Genomic DNA, 15613 nt, shown 5'->3' with positions numbered 1-15613 from the left:
ACGTTGGTTGCAATTTGCACTTAAATTTACACACTGCACCTTTAATTTGTCAAACAGAGCACATAAAAATTGTCAATTCACAGACTAAAGTGTTTCTCATTTATTCAGGTGTTTTGTTAACCAATTATCTCACATACTCACTTAACACTGCGTTTGTCATTTCAGTATTTTTAGAAATACTCTTTTTGATATTCCAAGCCTCTAAATATAATACATGTTGTCACAATTCATTTTTTAAATGAAACAACACTGTTGTTAGTCTCTTATGAGCAGTTTCCTGAACGGGGCTCATCCTAGTCCCAGACTAAAATGCTAAAATGTTTAAGGTTGCACTGACGTATCTTAACATATATCAGTGCCATTGTTTTGTCTTAAGATGCACATCAGTGATGTTTATTTGTAAGGTTCGTTTTTAAAAGCGACTTAAATGGCCTAATACAACTAAGGTCCTGGATATATCTAAACCCTGTTCAGGAAACTGCCCCTTAGTGTACGAGCATTTAAATGTATATTCAATTAAAATCTTGTCAGCAAAAATGTCCATATACAAAAAATTCACATATCAAGCAGGTACACGTCCCATAATAATTCTTCTGTTATCAGTGCTATCAGTTCATCATCTCGCCAAGCCCTGCAACAACCTCAATGTCCAAAGGTGATTTCTTCTTAAGCATGAGCTGGCAATTTACTAGTCCCTATAATTTTAAAACTTAATAAAAGCATCTCTTCAGCATAAATATTTCCAATAAATATAAAGAACTTGCTCTGAAGTTCTCACTTGTTCGATCAAAAATGACAAATGGATTAAATGACATCAGTTGAGGTTGCCACATCAGTAGCCTGTTTCTCTGTGTTCAAGTATCGTATATAGTTGGTCCTTTTTTTACTCTGCTTTTACGTCATCTGTGTCCATCTCAGTAAGGACACAAAAGCACACCTTCTGAATGAGCAGACCTGCAGATGCTGGTAAAAAAGAAATTAAAACATTTAAAGATATAATAAGAGCAAATAAATGTCATTACTCAAGATCCACATGACATTGAACACAAAAGTAAATGTAAATGATGCAAAAAATTATTTTCAAGAAAAAAGTTTCTTTTTGTCTTGTTTTCAGTAAAAATATCTAAAAAGTCTTAAATTAAGATGCTCTTTTTGATGAGCAAAACGACCCAAGAAAATAAGTCTAGTTTTTAGACCAAAATTATCAAATTTAAGCGATTCAGTGCATAAAACAAGCAAAAAATCTGCCAACGGGGTAAGCTAATTTTTCATGAATTTTTCTTGAATTTAGTTTTTAAGAAAAGTGTTCAATCTTTATTGCTTACCCTATTGGCAGATTTTTTTGTTTGTTTCATGCACAAAATCACATAAATTTCTTACATTTGGTCTAAAAACTAGACTTATTTTTTGGGTCATTTTGCTCACCAAGAAAAAGCATAATTTAAGACTTTTTAGATATTTTACTGAACAAAAGACAAAAATACTAAGAATATTTTTCTTGATTTTTTTTTTTTTTTTTTTTTTTTGCAGTGTGAGCCAGAAAATGACTTTCTTACTTAGTATTTTTGTCTTGTTTTAAGTACAAATTTCTAAAAAGTCTTAAATCAAGATGTATTTTCTTGATGAGTAAAATAAGTCTCGTTTTAGACAAAAAATATCATTTAAGTAAATAAAAAAATCTCCACAGAGATATTCAGCAATATGACTATATGACTATATATGTCATATAGGCTCAGCACAGCATAAGGGTGGGGGGGTTCGTTTAGATTAAACAGTTAAACAGATTAAACAGTTCCTTTAAATTCTTATCAAGACCTTTGTGTTACACAGTATCAGAATCATTACATCTGTGATGACTAAACCACTATCAGAAAACTTACCAATGAACCTACGGAGCCACATAGGCCTACGGTTTGCAGGTAGATGGCAGCAAAGGAAGTAGACAGGCACTCCTGATAAGGCAATGCCAATGCCAATTAATGAGTTTATGGTGTCACTGTATAAAGGCACCACCACGAGAAACACTGTGCAGATGCAGAATATAATCGGGAAGATCAGACTGAGCTGAAAAAAAGAGAGAAACGGAGATTAATGGGAGTTTAGACAGAGATCCAATACATGTTCTGACATAAGTATTGTGCACTCAGAAAAAAAGGTAAAAGTTGTCACTGGGATGGTACTTTTTAAAAAGTTCCTTACAGATATGTACCTTTGAGGTATAAAAGCGTACTTTTTTTTAAAAAGTACCGCCCCAGTGACAACTTTTGTACCTTCTTGTATGACTACCCTTTTATCTACACTGCAGAAAATTGTCTTGTAAAGTTAGTAAAAATATCTAAACCATCTTAAATCAAGATGCACTGTCTTGATGATGAGCCAAATGACCTAAGAAAATAAGTCTAGTTTTTAGACAAAAATATCACATTTAAATAAATTTGTGCTTAAAACATGCAAAATAATCTGCCAATAGGATAAGAAAAAAAAGCTTGAAATAAGTTTACTTTTTTCTTAAACACTAAATTCAAGAAAAAATTATTTACCTCATTGGTAGATTTTTATTCTTGTTTTAAGGCCGAATTCACTTAAATTTGACATTTTTTTTGTCTAAAAACTAAACTTATTTTCTAAGGTTATCTTGATTTAAGAAAATTGTATATATTTGTACTGAAAACAAGACAAAATATATATCTACACTGCAAAAAATGATCTTCAAGAAAATAATGTCTTAGTATTTATGTCTTGTTTTAAGTAAAAATATCTAAAAATTCTTAAAATAAAATGTTTTTTCTTGATGAGCAAAATACCGAGCCCCTAAGGTGACAATGGATTTAAAAAAATCTAAAGTTTAGTTTCATGTGCTCACGTGAAACTTTCATGTGCTCATGCCAAACCTTCATGGGCAGAATTTTTTTTAAAGTTTGGTTTCGCACGGTCACGTGGGCTAAACGCGATAGTTTCACGTGACCACACGAAACTAAATGCGGTAGTTTCACATGGGCATGCGATAGTTTCACGTGAGCACACGAAACTAAACTTTATTTAAGTTTTGCTCCATGTCCCCTTAGGGGCTCCGTAGTAAAACGACCCAAGAAAATATGTCTAGTTTATAGACCAAAAATATCAAATTTAAGTGATTTTGTGCATAAAACAAGCAAAAAAATCTGCCAATGGGGTAAGCAAAAAAAATATTGAACATTTTTCTTAAACACCAAATTGAAGAAAAATGAAAGAAAATTTTGCTTGAGTTTTTTGCTTGTTTTATGCACAAAATCACTTACATTTTATATTTTTGGTCTATTTTGGTCTAATTTTCTTTTTTAAAAATTCTTAAATTAAGATGCTTTTTCTTGATAAGCAAAACCTAGAAAATAAGTTTTTAGACCAAAAATATCAAATTTAAGTGATTTTGTGCATAAAACAAGCAAAAAAATCTGCCAATGGGGTAAGTACATTTTGTACATGAATTTTTCTTGAATTTAGTGTTAAAGAAAAATGTTCAAGATTTGCTTACCCCATTGGCAGATTTTCTTTGCTAGTTTTATGCACAAAATCACTTAAATTTGATATTTTTGGTCTGGAAACTGGACTTGTTTTCTTGGGTCGTTTTGGTCGTCAGGAAAAGGCATCTTAATTTAAGATTTTTTAGATATTTTTACTGAAAACAAGACAAAAACACTAAGAATTTTTTTCGTGAAAATCTTTTTTTTGCAGTGTTGAAAATAATTTTTTGCAGTGTTGAAAATAATTTTTTGCAGTGTGGTGGTTTGTGTATACCTTTAGAGGTCGTGGTCTGTCTGGTTCTTTCCATCGCAGGTACAGCTGTCCTAAGATAGACAGGCCCACAAAGAACCAGTAGCTGAAGCTGTAGTAGTTGATCAGTTTAAAGATATCCTCCACACACAGATACACAAGAGCCATAGCACCCTGCGAAGCAACAAGTCATGCATTTTCACACACATCTATAAAACATACATTGAGTCCTGCGTGTGGATGATGACAAGTGCACGATCATAATGGGAAAGGACAGCACAGCATAACGACATTCTAGTGAATTATGACACAAAAACAGAGATGGGGACTGACATTGAAGAGCAGGGCAGGGATGGGGGTGAAGCGGCTAACATGAATCATGCATAGGTAGTCTGGCAGATGGCCTTCTCTGGAGCCCACAAAGAACAGCCTAAGTGAAGATATGGAAATGATAAATAAATAAAACGAGACTAAAATGTGTCCATTAAAATACAAATAGAACCTCAATGTTAGTGTCAAAATATTGTAAACGCATACGATTAATGTTTTGCATTACATACAAGCACTGAAAAAAAAAGATTCTTCAACTTACACATTTTTTTAAGGTAAGTGGTTGCAATCAATTTATTTAAGCTACATTTAAGCAGAAGTTTTTTATTTTATTTTTCTAATTTTTTTGTTTAAATGTAGCTCAAAATGGATTGCAACGACTTACCTTAAAATAATTGAGTAAGTTGAATGAATATTTTTTTCAGTGAGCTTAAATCTAAGTTATTTATTTCTATATATTTTGTGTAAAATGAAGAGAAAAAAACAGGTGGCAGCTGGTTATTCATTTTTTCATAACAGATAAAACTCACCGGGAAGCAGCCAATATAGATGCGTTCAATCCTCCAAAGCAGGAGAGGGCAACGGCAAGCGGTATCGTCCAATTAAAATACCCAAATACCTGGTCTGCAAATGTCTGTGGATTTAAAAATTTATTAGTTCAGAAATGGAAGTGATTTGGCCTTCACCATTTAAACAATGTCCCTGCTATATTGACAAGCACTTAATGCGGCTACTCACCACAGCCACTGCATCACTGTCCAGAATGGCAGGAATAGGCAACACTGTGTAATAGGCCACGTTGGTCAGAATGTAGATCACTGTGACAATGGGCATGGAAATGGCAATAGCCATTGGGAGGTTTCTGCAATTTGAAAAGATAACCACCAGAGGGAAGCAAATAGCATTAATGTGCATTGCATAGACACTAATGTCCCTACCACAAAAAAATCACATTATCAATAATAGTGATTTTTATTTTATCTGCGAATTATGTTTAAATCAATAATAACTTTGTTCTTTTGAAAAAAATACATTTTTAGTTACATGTTGGCAATTTTGTAAAAGAAACTGGTCTTTCATCACCTCAGTTAAGTTACTTCTACCTAGAGCTCAAAATGGAGAAGTACTGGCTGTCTGGAAAGTTAAATGAGAACTCTTGTCACATGACAGAAGTGAGGAACCCACAAAAAGGCATGTGATCCAATCACATGTTTGCTGTGTTTAATTAAGTCAGTTAAATTAATCAGACCTTTTAATGTTTTTTACTCTTATTTTATGCACATTTAGCAGAAACTTTTATCCAAAGTCATGCGGGCGTCAGAGACAAAAACATATGGGTGGGGGGGGGGTCCAAAGCATTAAAGTGATAGTTCACCCAAAAATTGAATTCTTTAATCATTTACTCACTCTCATGTTGTTACAAACCCGTATAAATGTATTTGTTCGGATGAACACAAAGGAAGATATTTTGAGAAATGTTTGTACTGTTCTTGGACCCCATTCACCTTCATAGTAGGAGGGAAAAAATACAAAAGTTTGTTTTGTTTACAATCATTTCTCAAAATATCTTCCCCTGTGTTCATCAGAACAAAAAAAACTACACGGGCGAGAGTGAGCAAATGATGACAGAATTTTCATCTTTGGGTGAACTATCCCTTTAACTGGATGCCATTTTCTTATATTGTATTCTTGTATTTTCTTGTAAGTACAGTTGGCGAAAGTATTCAAAACATGAAATGCATTTTAATTTGTGTTTACTCTAAATGAGTCAAGTGGAATGGATTTGAAGAAGCAAAAGTGTGGAAGTCAAGGCTGTAGCTAAAATGCGGAACAGAGTTTAATTTATTATTAGAGCTTTCCTCAAGTGGAATGGATTTGACTGACAGCACTCTGACAAGTGAACAGACATATGCGATAAATTAGAGAAAAAGTCAGTGAGTTCAATATCATTGGTCTTAAAGGAAAACACCACAGTTTTTTAAATATTTTACAATGTTCTTTCTTACCTCAACCTAGATGAATGAACACATCCCCATTTTTAAATCCTTGTACAGCACGCCGTGAATGTGTTAGCATTTAGCCTAGCCCCATTCATTCCCCAGGATCCAAACAGGGATGAACTTAGAAGCCACCAAACACTTCCATGTTTTCCCTATTTAAAGACTGTTACATGAGTAGTTACACGAGTAAGTATGATGGCACAAAATAAAATGTGGTGATTTTTAAGCGGATAAAAATTGAGAACTATATTATATGGCTGAAGAGCACTTAAGTTTGCAGCACTTCGACCTCAGCGTGCAGTAAAATCATCACTCCTGACTACTCCCCCTCTCGAATCTCGCAAGTTGAAAAATCTGAACTTCGGCGGATTTCCACATTAAGCAATCAGGACCTTGGTGTAGTAGTGACGTGATTACAGGAAGCGAGCGGAGTGGCGGAGTCTCACCGGAGTCGCAGAAGTCCCTCCCATGACGCGGATTTCCACGTGAATGACTAGAATTTCGCACGCTGCTTTCACGCGCGAATGAAGCGAGTGAACTCAAATGTTCAAGCATCCAATTACGCGCAAATAGCGTGTTTTTGCCGCCTCTACCGCGGCTGGGGGGAATGCACAGAAACTGGGGTTTACACCATCGCGTTCCTCGCTCTAGATGACTTGCGGGATTTATCTTCATGTCATGCGAAATTTTCGTTTGAGTTGAATATTTTCAACTAAGGCAAATAGCGTGTTTTCACGGCAAACGCGCCGCCCATATCACATCATTGGCATTGTCTTGGCATTGACTTTGTATGTAATCTACTCGCGCAAATCGTTGAACTCGCATCTGGTGTAAACCCACAGTAAAGGGCTCATTATAGTTGTGCGTAGGTCCTACGGGCGTAGCTGCGACGACGTAGGTTCGCGTCAGTTTTCATTTATACTTTTGCATTGTCGTCCGCGTCGACATGCAAACACACGTGCAGACTGCTGGTAGGCAGTAACCACGCATGTGACCAGAGTAGCAGTGCGACCGTCAAAGAAAAAGAAGCTTGGCAAGTTAACCCACAAACAAAGAAGAAACAGCAACTTGTTGTGTTTAATTTAAGAAGACCAGCAATGATGGAAGTAAATAAACAGCGACTTTTGATGCAGTTGGAGTTAAATCACTCCTCAACTTGGCTCATCTTTGTTTTCACCGTCACAAACGGAAATACCTATTACGCAGTTCTTTTACCTGATGGGGAGGGGTTCTGGTGGACCAATCACAGCGCTTGCGGTCCGCGTAGATCTGACGCGCTGTTAAAAATTTTGCGAGGTGCATGTCACATGTGCGTAGAGCTTATGCACGACTATAAATCGGGCTTAAGGAATGAATGGGGCTAGGCTACATGCTACTCAAGACGCGCTGTATAAAGATTAAGTGTACGCATTGATAAAAGTTAGGTATGTATTAATTCGTCTAAGTTGAGGTAAGAACATAGTAAAATATTGAAAATGTTTAAAATGTGGGTGGTTCCATATCCCATGTTGGAAAGTATATACTGTACATTCTGGAATCGAACTTACAACCTTTATGTCGCTTACGTAATGCTCTACTTAATGTGCAAAAGGAATGTTGCTTTTGTTTTTGTATTTTTAAACCACACAGACAGACAAATAACAATCACCTCTCTGGGTTCTTGATCTCTTCAGTGACAAAGTTGAGAGTGTCCCATCCAGAATAGGAGAAAAGAGCTGAATATAACGCCAAGGCCACATCTCCAGGATCCTGAGATGAGCCTGAGAACATACTCTCAAAATTTTGTGTGTGACCTACAGAGCAAAAATACAAACTAATTAGACTTTACCAAATACATATAGACAGAACTTTAGTGTGATGTAATCGTGTTACATCTTTACCCTGGAAAATCTTGACCAGGCCAGTGATGATTACGGCGATGAGGGCGATGACCTTTGCGTAGGTGAAGAAGTCCTGAACCCGCGTTCCCCACTTGACATAGGCACAGTTCACAAAGGTCAGCAGGCCTGCAGAATGAGCACAGTTTCAGATAAAAAATGAATCCCACTGGCACACTTTTGCTCATATCAATACACATTTTTAAGGCCCTAGAGTTTGGCTTTCCTGGATAAGAAAACTATTCTTCTTGTTATCAAGGTTATCCACCAATCAAATGGAAAGAAACAGTCTAGTCAAAACATCACTGCAATAACATGAAATAGATATGGTCTTTCCCTGTTTTTCATGAGGATCAATGATTTTTAAGGGTCATTTGGTTGACCCTGGAGTGCGTGTATGTGTGTGTTTTGTAAGGTAGTCTTCCTGGCTTGAGGAAGCAGAGCTGCTGACTCTAGCACTCCTGCTGGTTGTTTTGCAAGGATTGAAAGCGCTTAGGGCAGCATTTACACAAAAGTCTGTGTGTGCACGAACATTTTATTCTTCTGTCATACACAAAGTCGAGCAGTAAGCACCTGTGGTTGGATATTCCTCAAAATCAGATAGATAGATTACTTAACATTTTATAAATTCTTCAAAGTCTGTGCAGTGGATTTGTCTTTAAAAAAACATTGGTGGTTCTATTACACAGGACATAAATGAATGGAAAGTAAACTGAAATTGGGAGTCAGAGAGGAAAAACTTTTTACCGCTGCTAACTTCAAAGAGGAAGTAACAATGTATCCCATGACTTTCATGTCTACAAAATCTACACTCAAAAGGTACAAAAGCTGTCACTGGTACATTTTGGTACCTAAAAGGTGCATTTTGATACTTAAAAGGTACATTTCTGTACCAAAATGGTACATATTTGGACCTTTATAAAAGGTATGTCTCAGTGACAACTTTGTACCCTTTTTCTAAAAGTGCACTATTCAATCACAGCAAAAAAAAGTGTACATTTATGTAAGGCCTCACACATTAGACACATTCCACTTTTAAACCTAACTATCACATACAAACCTACTGATCATATTAAATTTAAACAAAGCATGATGCAGTCTATTTGTGAGCCTTTTAAATAATATAAATGTCAGATAAATTGGTCCCTAGATGTCACTGGCCCTGTACACTTTTATAAAGTACATCTTTCCTCCAAAGGGTTCTTAAAGATTACGTTCTTTCTGATCCCATTTTTAAAACCCTAGTTAGTGTGTAATGTTGCTATAAAAATAATAACTAATAAATAATAACTGTAAGCTCAAAGTTCACTGCCAGGCGATATATTTTCTTTAACAGAATTCGCCTTTCAAAGCCTACAGCGAACGTACGGTTTGGACTACAGGCCTCTACTTCCTGCTTTAATGACATCGCTAGAACAGTTTTTTTACTAACTCCGCCCACAGGAATACATCAGTCGCCAGCTTTGCTAAGCTGCTGTCGAATCACAACACACTAAACAAACCACACAATCAGAACTCGATACGTATTTCTGAAGAAGGGACCATTTTTAGGACAGTGAAAACAGCGCTATAGAGATAAGTAAATTGCTTGAAAAATATCGCGTTTTTTACACATGAAACATGAACACGTGTTATATTGCGCACTGTAAACACAATCAAAGCTTCAAAAACACAGAAAGAACGGGACCTTTAATAAATACCTCAGAGGTACCTCAAAGATACATATTGGTACCAAATATATACATATCTCTACCTAAATGACACACATTTGGACCTTTTTAAAGAGTAGTGCTCTAGTGGCAGCTAGGGATCATTCATTTTTTGACAGTGTACATCAGGTGTAAGCAACGTCGGTCCTGGAGTGCCGATGTCCTGCAGTTTAGCTCCAAGTACACCTGAACAAGCTTATCAGGCTCTATAGTGTCACCTGAAAACTACAGGTAGGTGAGATTTTATCAGGGTTGGACCTAAAATCTGAAGGACATCGGCACTCCTGGACCAACGTTGCCTGTGTACATATTTCAGCAAGTATAGGCAAACTGTGCACATGTACTCACGTGTTCAAAAACGCTTTCAGTCTTGCTTTCCATCTTATCTGTTATAGGTGCTATCACTGTTCCCTCTAGTTCATAAATGTCCCACACATCCATATACAATCTTTCTAATCTACGGTCTCAAATCTTACAGAGTGGAGTTACTACATAGTGTACGTAAATGCATCCTATCAATCCTGTGGGATCTAATTGTGGGATCTTTTTATTATAATATCTATAAAACTGGATTAGATTACTAAATAATGTTCTTTTAAATGTTTTCAAGTTAATGAATGAAGTGAATTTCCATAATGTACCGCTCTCTATTTTTTCAAGCTAAATTTTGTACTTAATATAAGATGTTTATATAAGTGTACATGTTTGTGCTATTTTGAGACACCATGAATATGAAGTAAAATGTGCATTTAACATACTATCTCTGTATTTAAAAAAACATTTATTTAGTTAAAACTTGTATTAAACTTGAACCCAACTTACATACAAAGATGGGTTCAAGTTTACTACAAGTGCACTGCAAAAAATGATTTTCAAGAAAAAATAATCGTATTATTTTTGTCTTGTTTTCAGTAAAAAATATCTAAACTTCTTAAATTAAGATGCTTTTCCTTGATGAGCAAACTGACCCAAGAAAATAAGTCTAGTTTTTAGAACAAAAATATCAAATTTAAGTGTTTTTGTGCATAAAACAAGCAAAAAAATCTGCCAATGGGGTAAGCAAAAAAATCGTGAATAATTTTCTTAAACACTAAATTCAAGAAAAATTACACCATTGGCAGATTTTTTTGCTTATTTTCTTGGGTCGTTTTGCTCATCAAGAAAAAGCATCTTAATTTAAGAATTTTTTTATATTTTTAATGAAAACAAGACAAAAATAGTAAGAAATGTTTTTCTTCACTGCAAAAAATGACTTTCTTACTTAGTATTTTTGTCTTGTTTTCAGTAAAAATATCTAAAAATTCTTAAATTAAGATGCTTTTTCTTGATGAGCAAAACGACCCAAGAAAATAGGTAGTTTTAAAACAAAAATCTCAAATTTAAGTGATTTTGTGCATAAAACAAGCAAAAAAATCTGCCAATGTGGTAGATGAACATTTTTCTTAAACACTAAATTCAAGAAAAATTCAAGAAAAATTTGCTTACCCCATTGGCGGATTTTTTTGCTTGTTTTATGCACAAAATCAATTAAATTTTCAATTAATTCATATTTTTGGTCTAAAAACTAAACTTATTTTCTTGGGTCGTTTTGCTCATCAAGAAAAAGCATTTTAAAAGTGCAGTGTGTAAATTTTAGCGGGATTTAGTGGTGATGTGCTGGTGAATTGCAACCAATGACTCAGTCCACTGCTTACCCCTCGTTTTTTAATAACATAGAGAAGCTACGGTAGCCACCACCGGACAAACATGTGATCGTCGGAGACAACTTAGTAAAAAAAGTTTGTCCGTTAAGGGCTTCTGTAGAAACTTGGCAGCCCAAAATGGCAACTTCCATGTAAGGTGACCCTCAATATATGTAGATAAAAACGTCTCATTCTAATGTAATAAACACATAACGGTTCATTATGAGAGGTCTTTATACACCACTGATAATAAAATTTTGTATATTATTTTGCATTTCTGTCAAGAGATCCTTCTAAAACTTACACATTGCATACAAAAATACTTCGATTTTTTTTTTGAAAATCATTTTTTGCAGTGTGTTACCTAAATAAATGTTTTATCACTTTTTAAAGTAAATTATCACATTTTACTGCATACTCCTTTTTTGTCTTAAAATAGCACAGAGAAGTACACGTAAGAGCATCTTAAGAAGTACTAAAGAAGAATTTTTAGTAAATTAAGTACAAAATTAGTGCGAGAAAACCGAGCACTTTAAGTACTCTTTGTATTAAATGAGATTTTTGATTAACAGTACTGTGTAAAAGTCTAAGGTACATTAGATAAAGTGTATAAGTGTATATTCTATCAATCAATGTCCTTTTGGCTCCGTGCCATGCTGAGCTGTCACTAGTTATTAGTCATAAGGGTCAGAGTCATAATCTAGAGGACTTTACCTTCTCGAAATCAGCACATTCACATTCCAAGTAGAACACTCTCGGAAAAAAAGGTACAAAAGTTGTCAGTGGGATGCTACCTTTTAAAAAGTTCCTAATATGTACCATTTGGGTACAGATATGTACCTCTAAGGTACCAGCATGTACCCTTAGAGGTACCAAAATGTACCTTTTAGGTACAAAAGTGTACTTTTTGAATACTGCCCACTGACAATTTTTGCACCTTATCTTATTTTTTGAGAGCATACTTGTATCTTGTACAGTACATTAGTGTGTGCTTTGATCATTCAAACGTAATGTAATTGTGGTTGAAATCTTTGTCTTCTTTTCTGACAGTTATTATACTAATATATGATTCTGTAAAAATGATCTGAAAATGAACTTTCTATATTTTTTGTCTGTGGGTAAATCTTGTTCTTGATGAGTCAGTATCCCATGTATAACCTTGAACATCAGCTGGACACTTCATTCGGTTTCCCTTCCCTTTTACATCATTGGCACTTCTGTAATGCCTCCATAAAGTCATAATCTCTCTCTCTCTCTCACCAACTTATGCTCTCAGAGAACTAAGAGGGACCTGATGCATTTTTACTTAAATAGGTTCTTATCTCTCGTATATCTTAAGGTAACACACAAAGCACTTTCTAAATACACGCACACACACTCCAACTCACAGATGCAAGCTGCAGCCAGCAGACGATTAGCCGCGTAGGGTGCTATACACGTGGGGAAAATGGGCTGCACCATGTAGTTGGAAAAAGTGATGGCTATCACAGCCTGGCTGGTGGGTTCGATGATAAGCAGTGATGTCCATAGACGGATGAAGGCCAGAAAGCCTCCAAAGGCTTCCAGGATGTAGGCATAACTGGCACCCGACTTGGTGATAGTGGTTCCGAGCTCAGCGTAGCAAAGAGCCCCAAAAACAGAGAAGATCCCACCAATTGTCCAGACTATCAGAGATAACCCGTATGAGGCACTATATATCAACACTCCCTTCGGTGAGACGAAGATTCCAGAGCCAATCATGTTTCCCACGATGAGGCACACGCCATTAAGCAAAGATATTTCTTTTTTCAGTTTCATAGACTCCTGAGAGACGCTTTTTTTTAGGTCTCCATTCGACGCTTCTGAAGAAGGCACCTCTGTGGGAGCGGGGATGTAGGAAGCCATTGTTTAACCAATAGGCCAAAGGAATATAACAGAGAAGCAGATCTACAGCTTGTTACGAAAGTTCAGTGTTTCAGGAAGGTTTGGAAAAAGTCCCCAGTTAGATCTTGAGCTCTTCAGCCGACATCTGGGGAAATTAAAGGAAGAGTGGTCAGCGGTCATATTTACATACACACATATATTACTCTCCAAAGTAACTAACAGGGATATCATAAACTATACACACACATTTGCTTTTCAAACAGGTGTATGGCTATCCATTAGACGGCAGTGAAAATGGATTATGGATTTTTAAAGTAAACACAAAAGCGGGAAAAGAGGTTTAAAGGAGTTCGCCGCGTAAAGAAAAATATCTCGTGCATCAATCAAGACCAAGTGGAAGGGATTCGAAATACGTCAGGGTCGGTTCAACCTGTCTCATTTTATCTTACAGACACGTGTACTTTGGTATGGAGACTGCTTGGCACATCACAATGCTGATTTGTCACATGCTCCTCAAGGTTCATTGGACTCAAAAGAGCTAAGCTCAAGAATACTGTGAAAGCTTTTCGTATGACTATACAAGAAAAATGCAAATATAAGGAATATGACTAGTTAATTGACAGCTCATGTAATTTCATTTTTTATGATGAAATGCTGACTAGTCTAGATTAGAAAGTCATGATTTATGAATTCCTAAAAGACAAGTTACGCTCTATTCATAAATAAAATCCTATATATAAAAGTGGATAATACAGAAGTTTTGGCCAAAATTAGATTGGTTTTCTAGACTGTGAAAAGCTTCTGGCCAAATAAAAAAGCATTTTATATGGGCATTTAAATGTGGGCCTTTATAATTCCTTTATTAAAGAGAATAAAATACAAAACTGTGCCATCTAGAAGAGGATGAAATCTAAGGATGAATGGGAATTAATTTCATGCGAATGGGAATTTCTTCAAATAGAATAGGATGAATGGGAATTTTATTGTTGATGGTACTGATATAAATCAAATGAGTTGTATAACAGTTATAACAGCTTTATCACTAAAACGAAAGTTACTTTGAGAAAAGTTTAAATGAGGCAGAATGATCAAGGAGTTGCAGTGAGTGGCTGATAGTAGAGTTACCTCACGTGCTAATTTAAAAGCCACACCAATGCAAAATCTTGAATATCAGAGAGCAAAGTTCAGGACATGCTGATAAGCTCTGAAGAAAACATCTATTAAACAAAATAACTCACGTTTACAGCCACAGCCTTGCTTCAAAGAGTCAGTGAAAAGGATCTTCATAGTCTAATATCACAACTACAAAAGTGTCAGTGTACATGTTTACGGCAAATGCATTTAGAATACTATCTATTTCCAGTCTATATCTTACAGTAGCTATATATTTCTACTATAAGCTATATTTACGATAGGTATACAGTAGTTTACCTTCCAACAGGATGCGTAAGTGCGCATAATTTAAAGTTACATAATACTGTCACAATTACAATTCACCAACAAAAGTTAGTTTTTGAGTTTTTTTTACCTTTGCCTCCAGGTGATATGACATCGGAAAGTGAGCAGCTTGTACTGGTTCTGTTTATCTGCCGGTAATTTTCGCAGTCAAGATCAAAGCCAATGTACAGTTCATTATAATGGGTCGTGTCAGGTCTAAATCATACAGTTGCTGTGACAGATCGCGCGCGCGTCTCTTCCTGAGCCGTCTGAGAAGACTGAGCTTAAATCATCTGATGTACTTCTGCTCTCAGATAAACAGACAACCGTAAAGATAGTGAGTAAAGGGGTGGAGAGAAGAGAGGAGGCGGACAGTAAAAACTATTATAGGCATTAAAGTATACATAGAAACATCCACATCGTTAAATAAATAAGTGGAACCTTAAACATAAATATTTTGCAATTTATATTAAAAATACATTTAGTTATGATACAATATATATGTATTGTATATTTAACTGTCTTTATATATTTCTATCAAGACAGTTAGCATAATAGCTTAGAATAATATAATAATAAATATGGAAAATGTATTCGTAATAAATGAGGTCATCCGTATACTTGGGGATGGAAATTTGAATTGAATTTGTCTTGAAAATGTTTGAATGACACATCCCTACAAGCACTAACAATGGTTTACTATAGTAATTTACTAAGAAAGAAAGAAAAAGATAGCCTTATGCAAACCATTTTAAGTATATGGGACTTAAAGTGTAATTTATTAATGGAAGATGTGATGGATTAAATTTTACTAAGTAAAGATAACAAGCATTTCTTCTTGTGATATTTACCCGTTAAAAAAAACGCTTAGCCTACTCTCAAACAGGTTGTAGAGGGTCTTATGGTTTGCTACATACACATGCTACATGTGCTTGTCGCCACCGTGTGGTCATGTGCACTATTTC

At 35.4% G+C, this 15613-nt stretch overlaps 1 protein-coding gene across 1 annotated transcript; it reads right to left on the bottom strand.

The window, feature by feature from the left end:
• Positions 1 to 85: 85 nt before the first annotated feature.
• Positions 86 to 14961, bottom strand: slc7a7 (solute carrier family 7 member 7). The gene is made up of 11 exons (XM_055197270.2): positions 14740 to 14961; positions 14450 to 14501; positions 12737 to 13356; positions 7961 to 8086; positions 7729 to 7873; positions 4819 to 4942; positions 4611 to 4714; positions 4084 to 4180; positions 3775 to 3924; positions 1881 to 2064; positions 86 to 963 (listed from the first exon to the last, which is right to left on the bottom strand). The coding sequence occupies exons 3-11, from the start codon at positions 13230 to 13232 to the stop codon at positions 884 to 886; spliced, it is 1506 nt and encodes a 501-aa protein (XP_055053245.2). The 5' UTR covers positions 13233 to 13356; positions 14450 to 14501; positions 14740 to 14961; the 3' UTR covers positions 86 to 883.
• Positions 14962 to 15613: the final 652 nt, after the last annotated feature.

Source organism: Misgurnus anguillicaudatus, chromosome 21 (genome assembly GCF_027580225.2).
Source record: "Misgurnus anguillicaudatus chromosome 21, ASM2758022v2, whole genome shotgun sequence".
NCBI lineage: Eukaryota > Metazoa > Chordata > Actinopteri > Cypriniformes > Cobitidae > Misgurnus > Misgurnus anguillicaudatus.
Note: the sequence above shows the minus strand (reverse complement) of the source record. Positions and strands in the feature narration are given on the sequence as shown.

Excerpts from the sequence above, each read along its gene's own strand:
- slc7a7 (XM_055197270.2), bottom strand. The coding sequence starts at position 13,232 with ATGGCTTCCTACATCCCCGCTCCCACAGAGGTGCCTTCTTCAGAAGCG. Across the intron at positions 7,874-7,960 it reads CCTGGTCAAGATTTTCCAGG|GTCACACACAAAATTTTGAG; the intron begins GTAAAGATGTAA and ends TTTGCTCTGTAG. Across the intron at positions 4,715-4,818 it reads ACAGTGATGCAGTGGCTGTG|ACATTTGCAGACCAGGTATT; the intron begins GTGAGTAGCCGC and ends TTAAATCCACAG.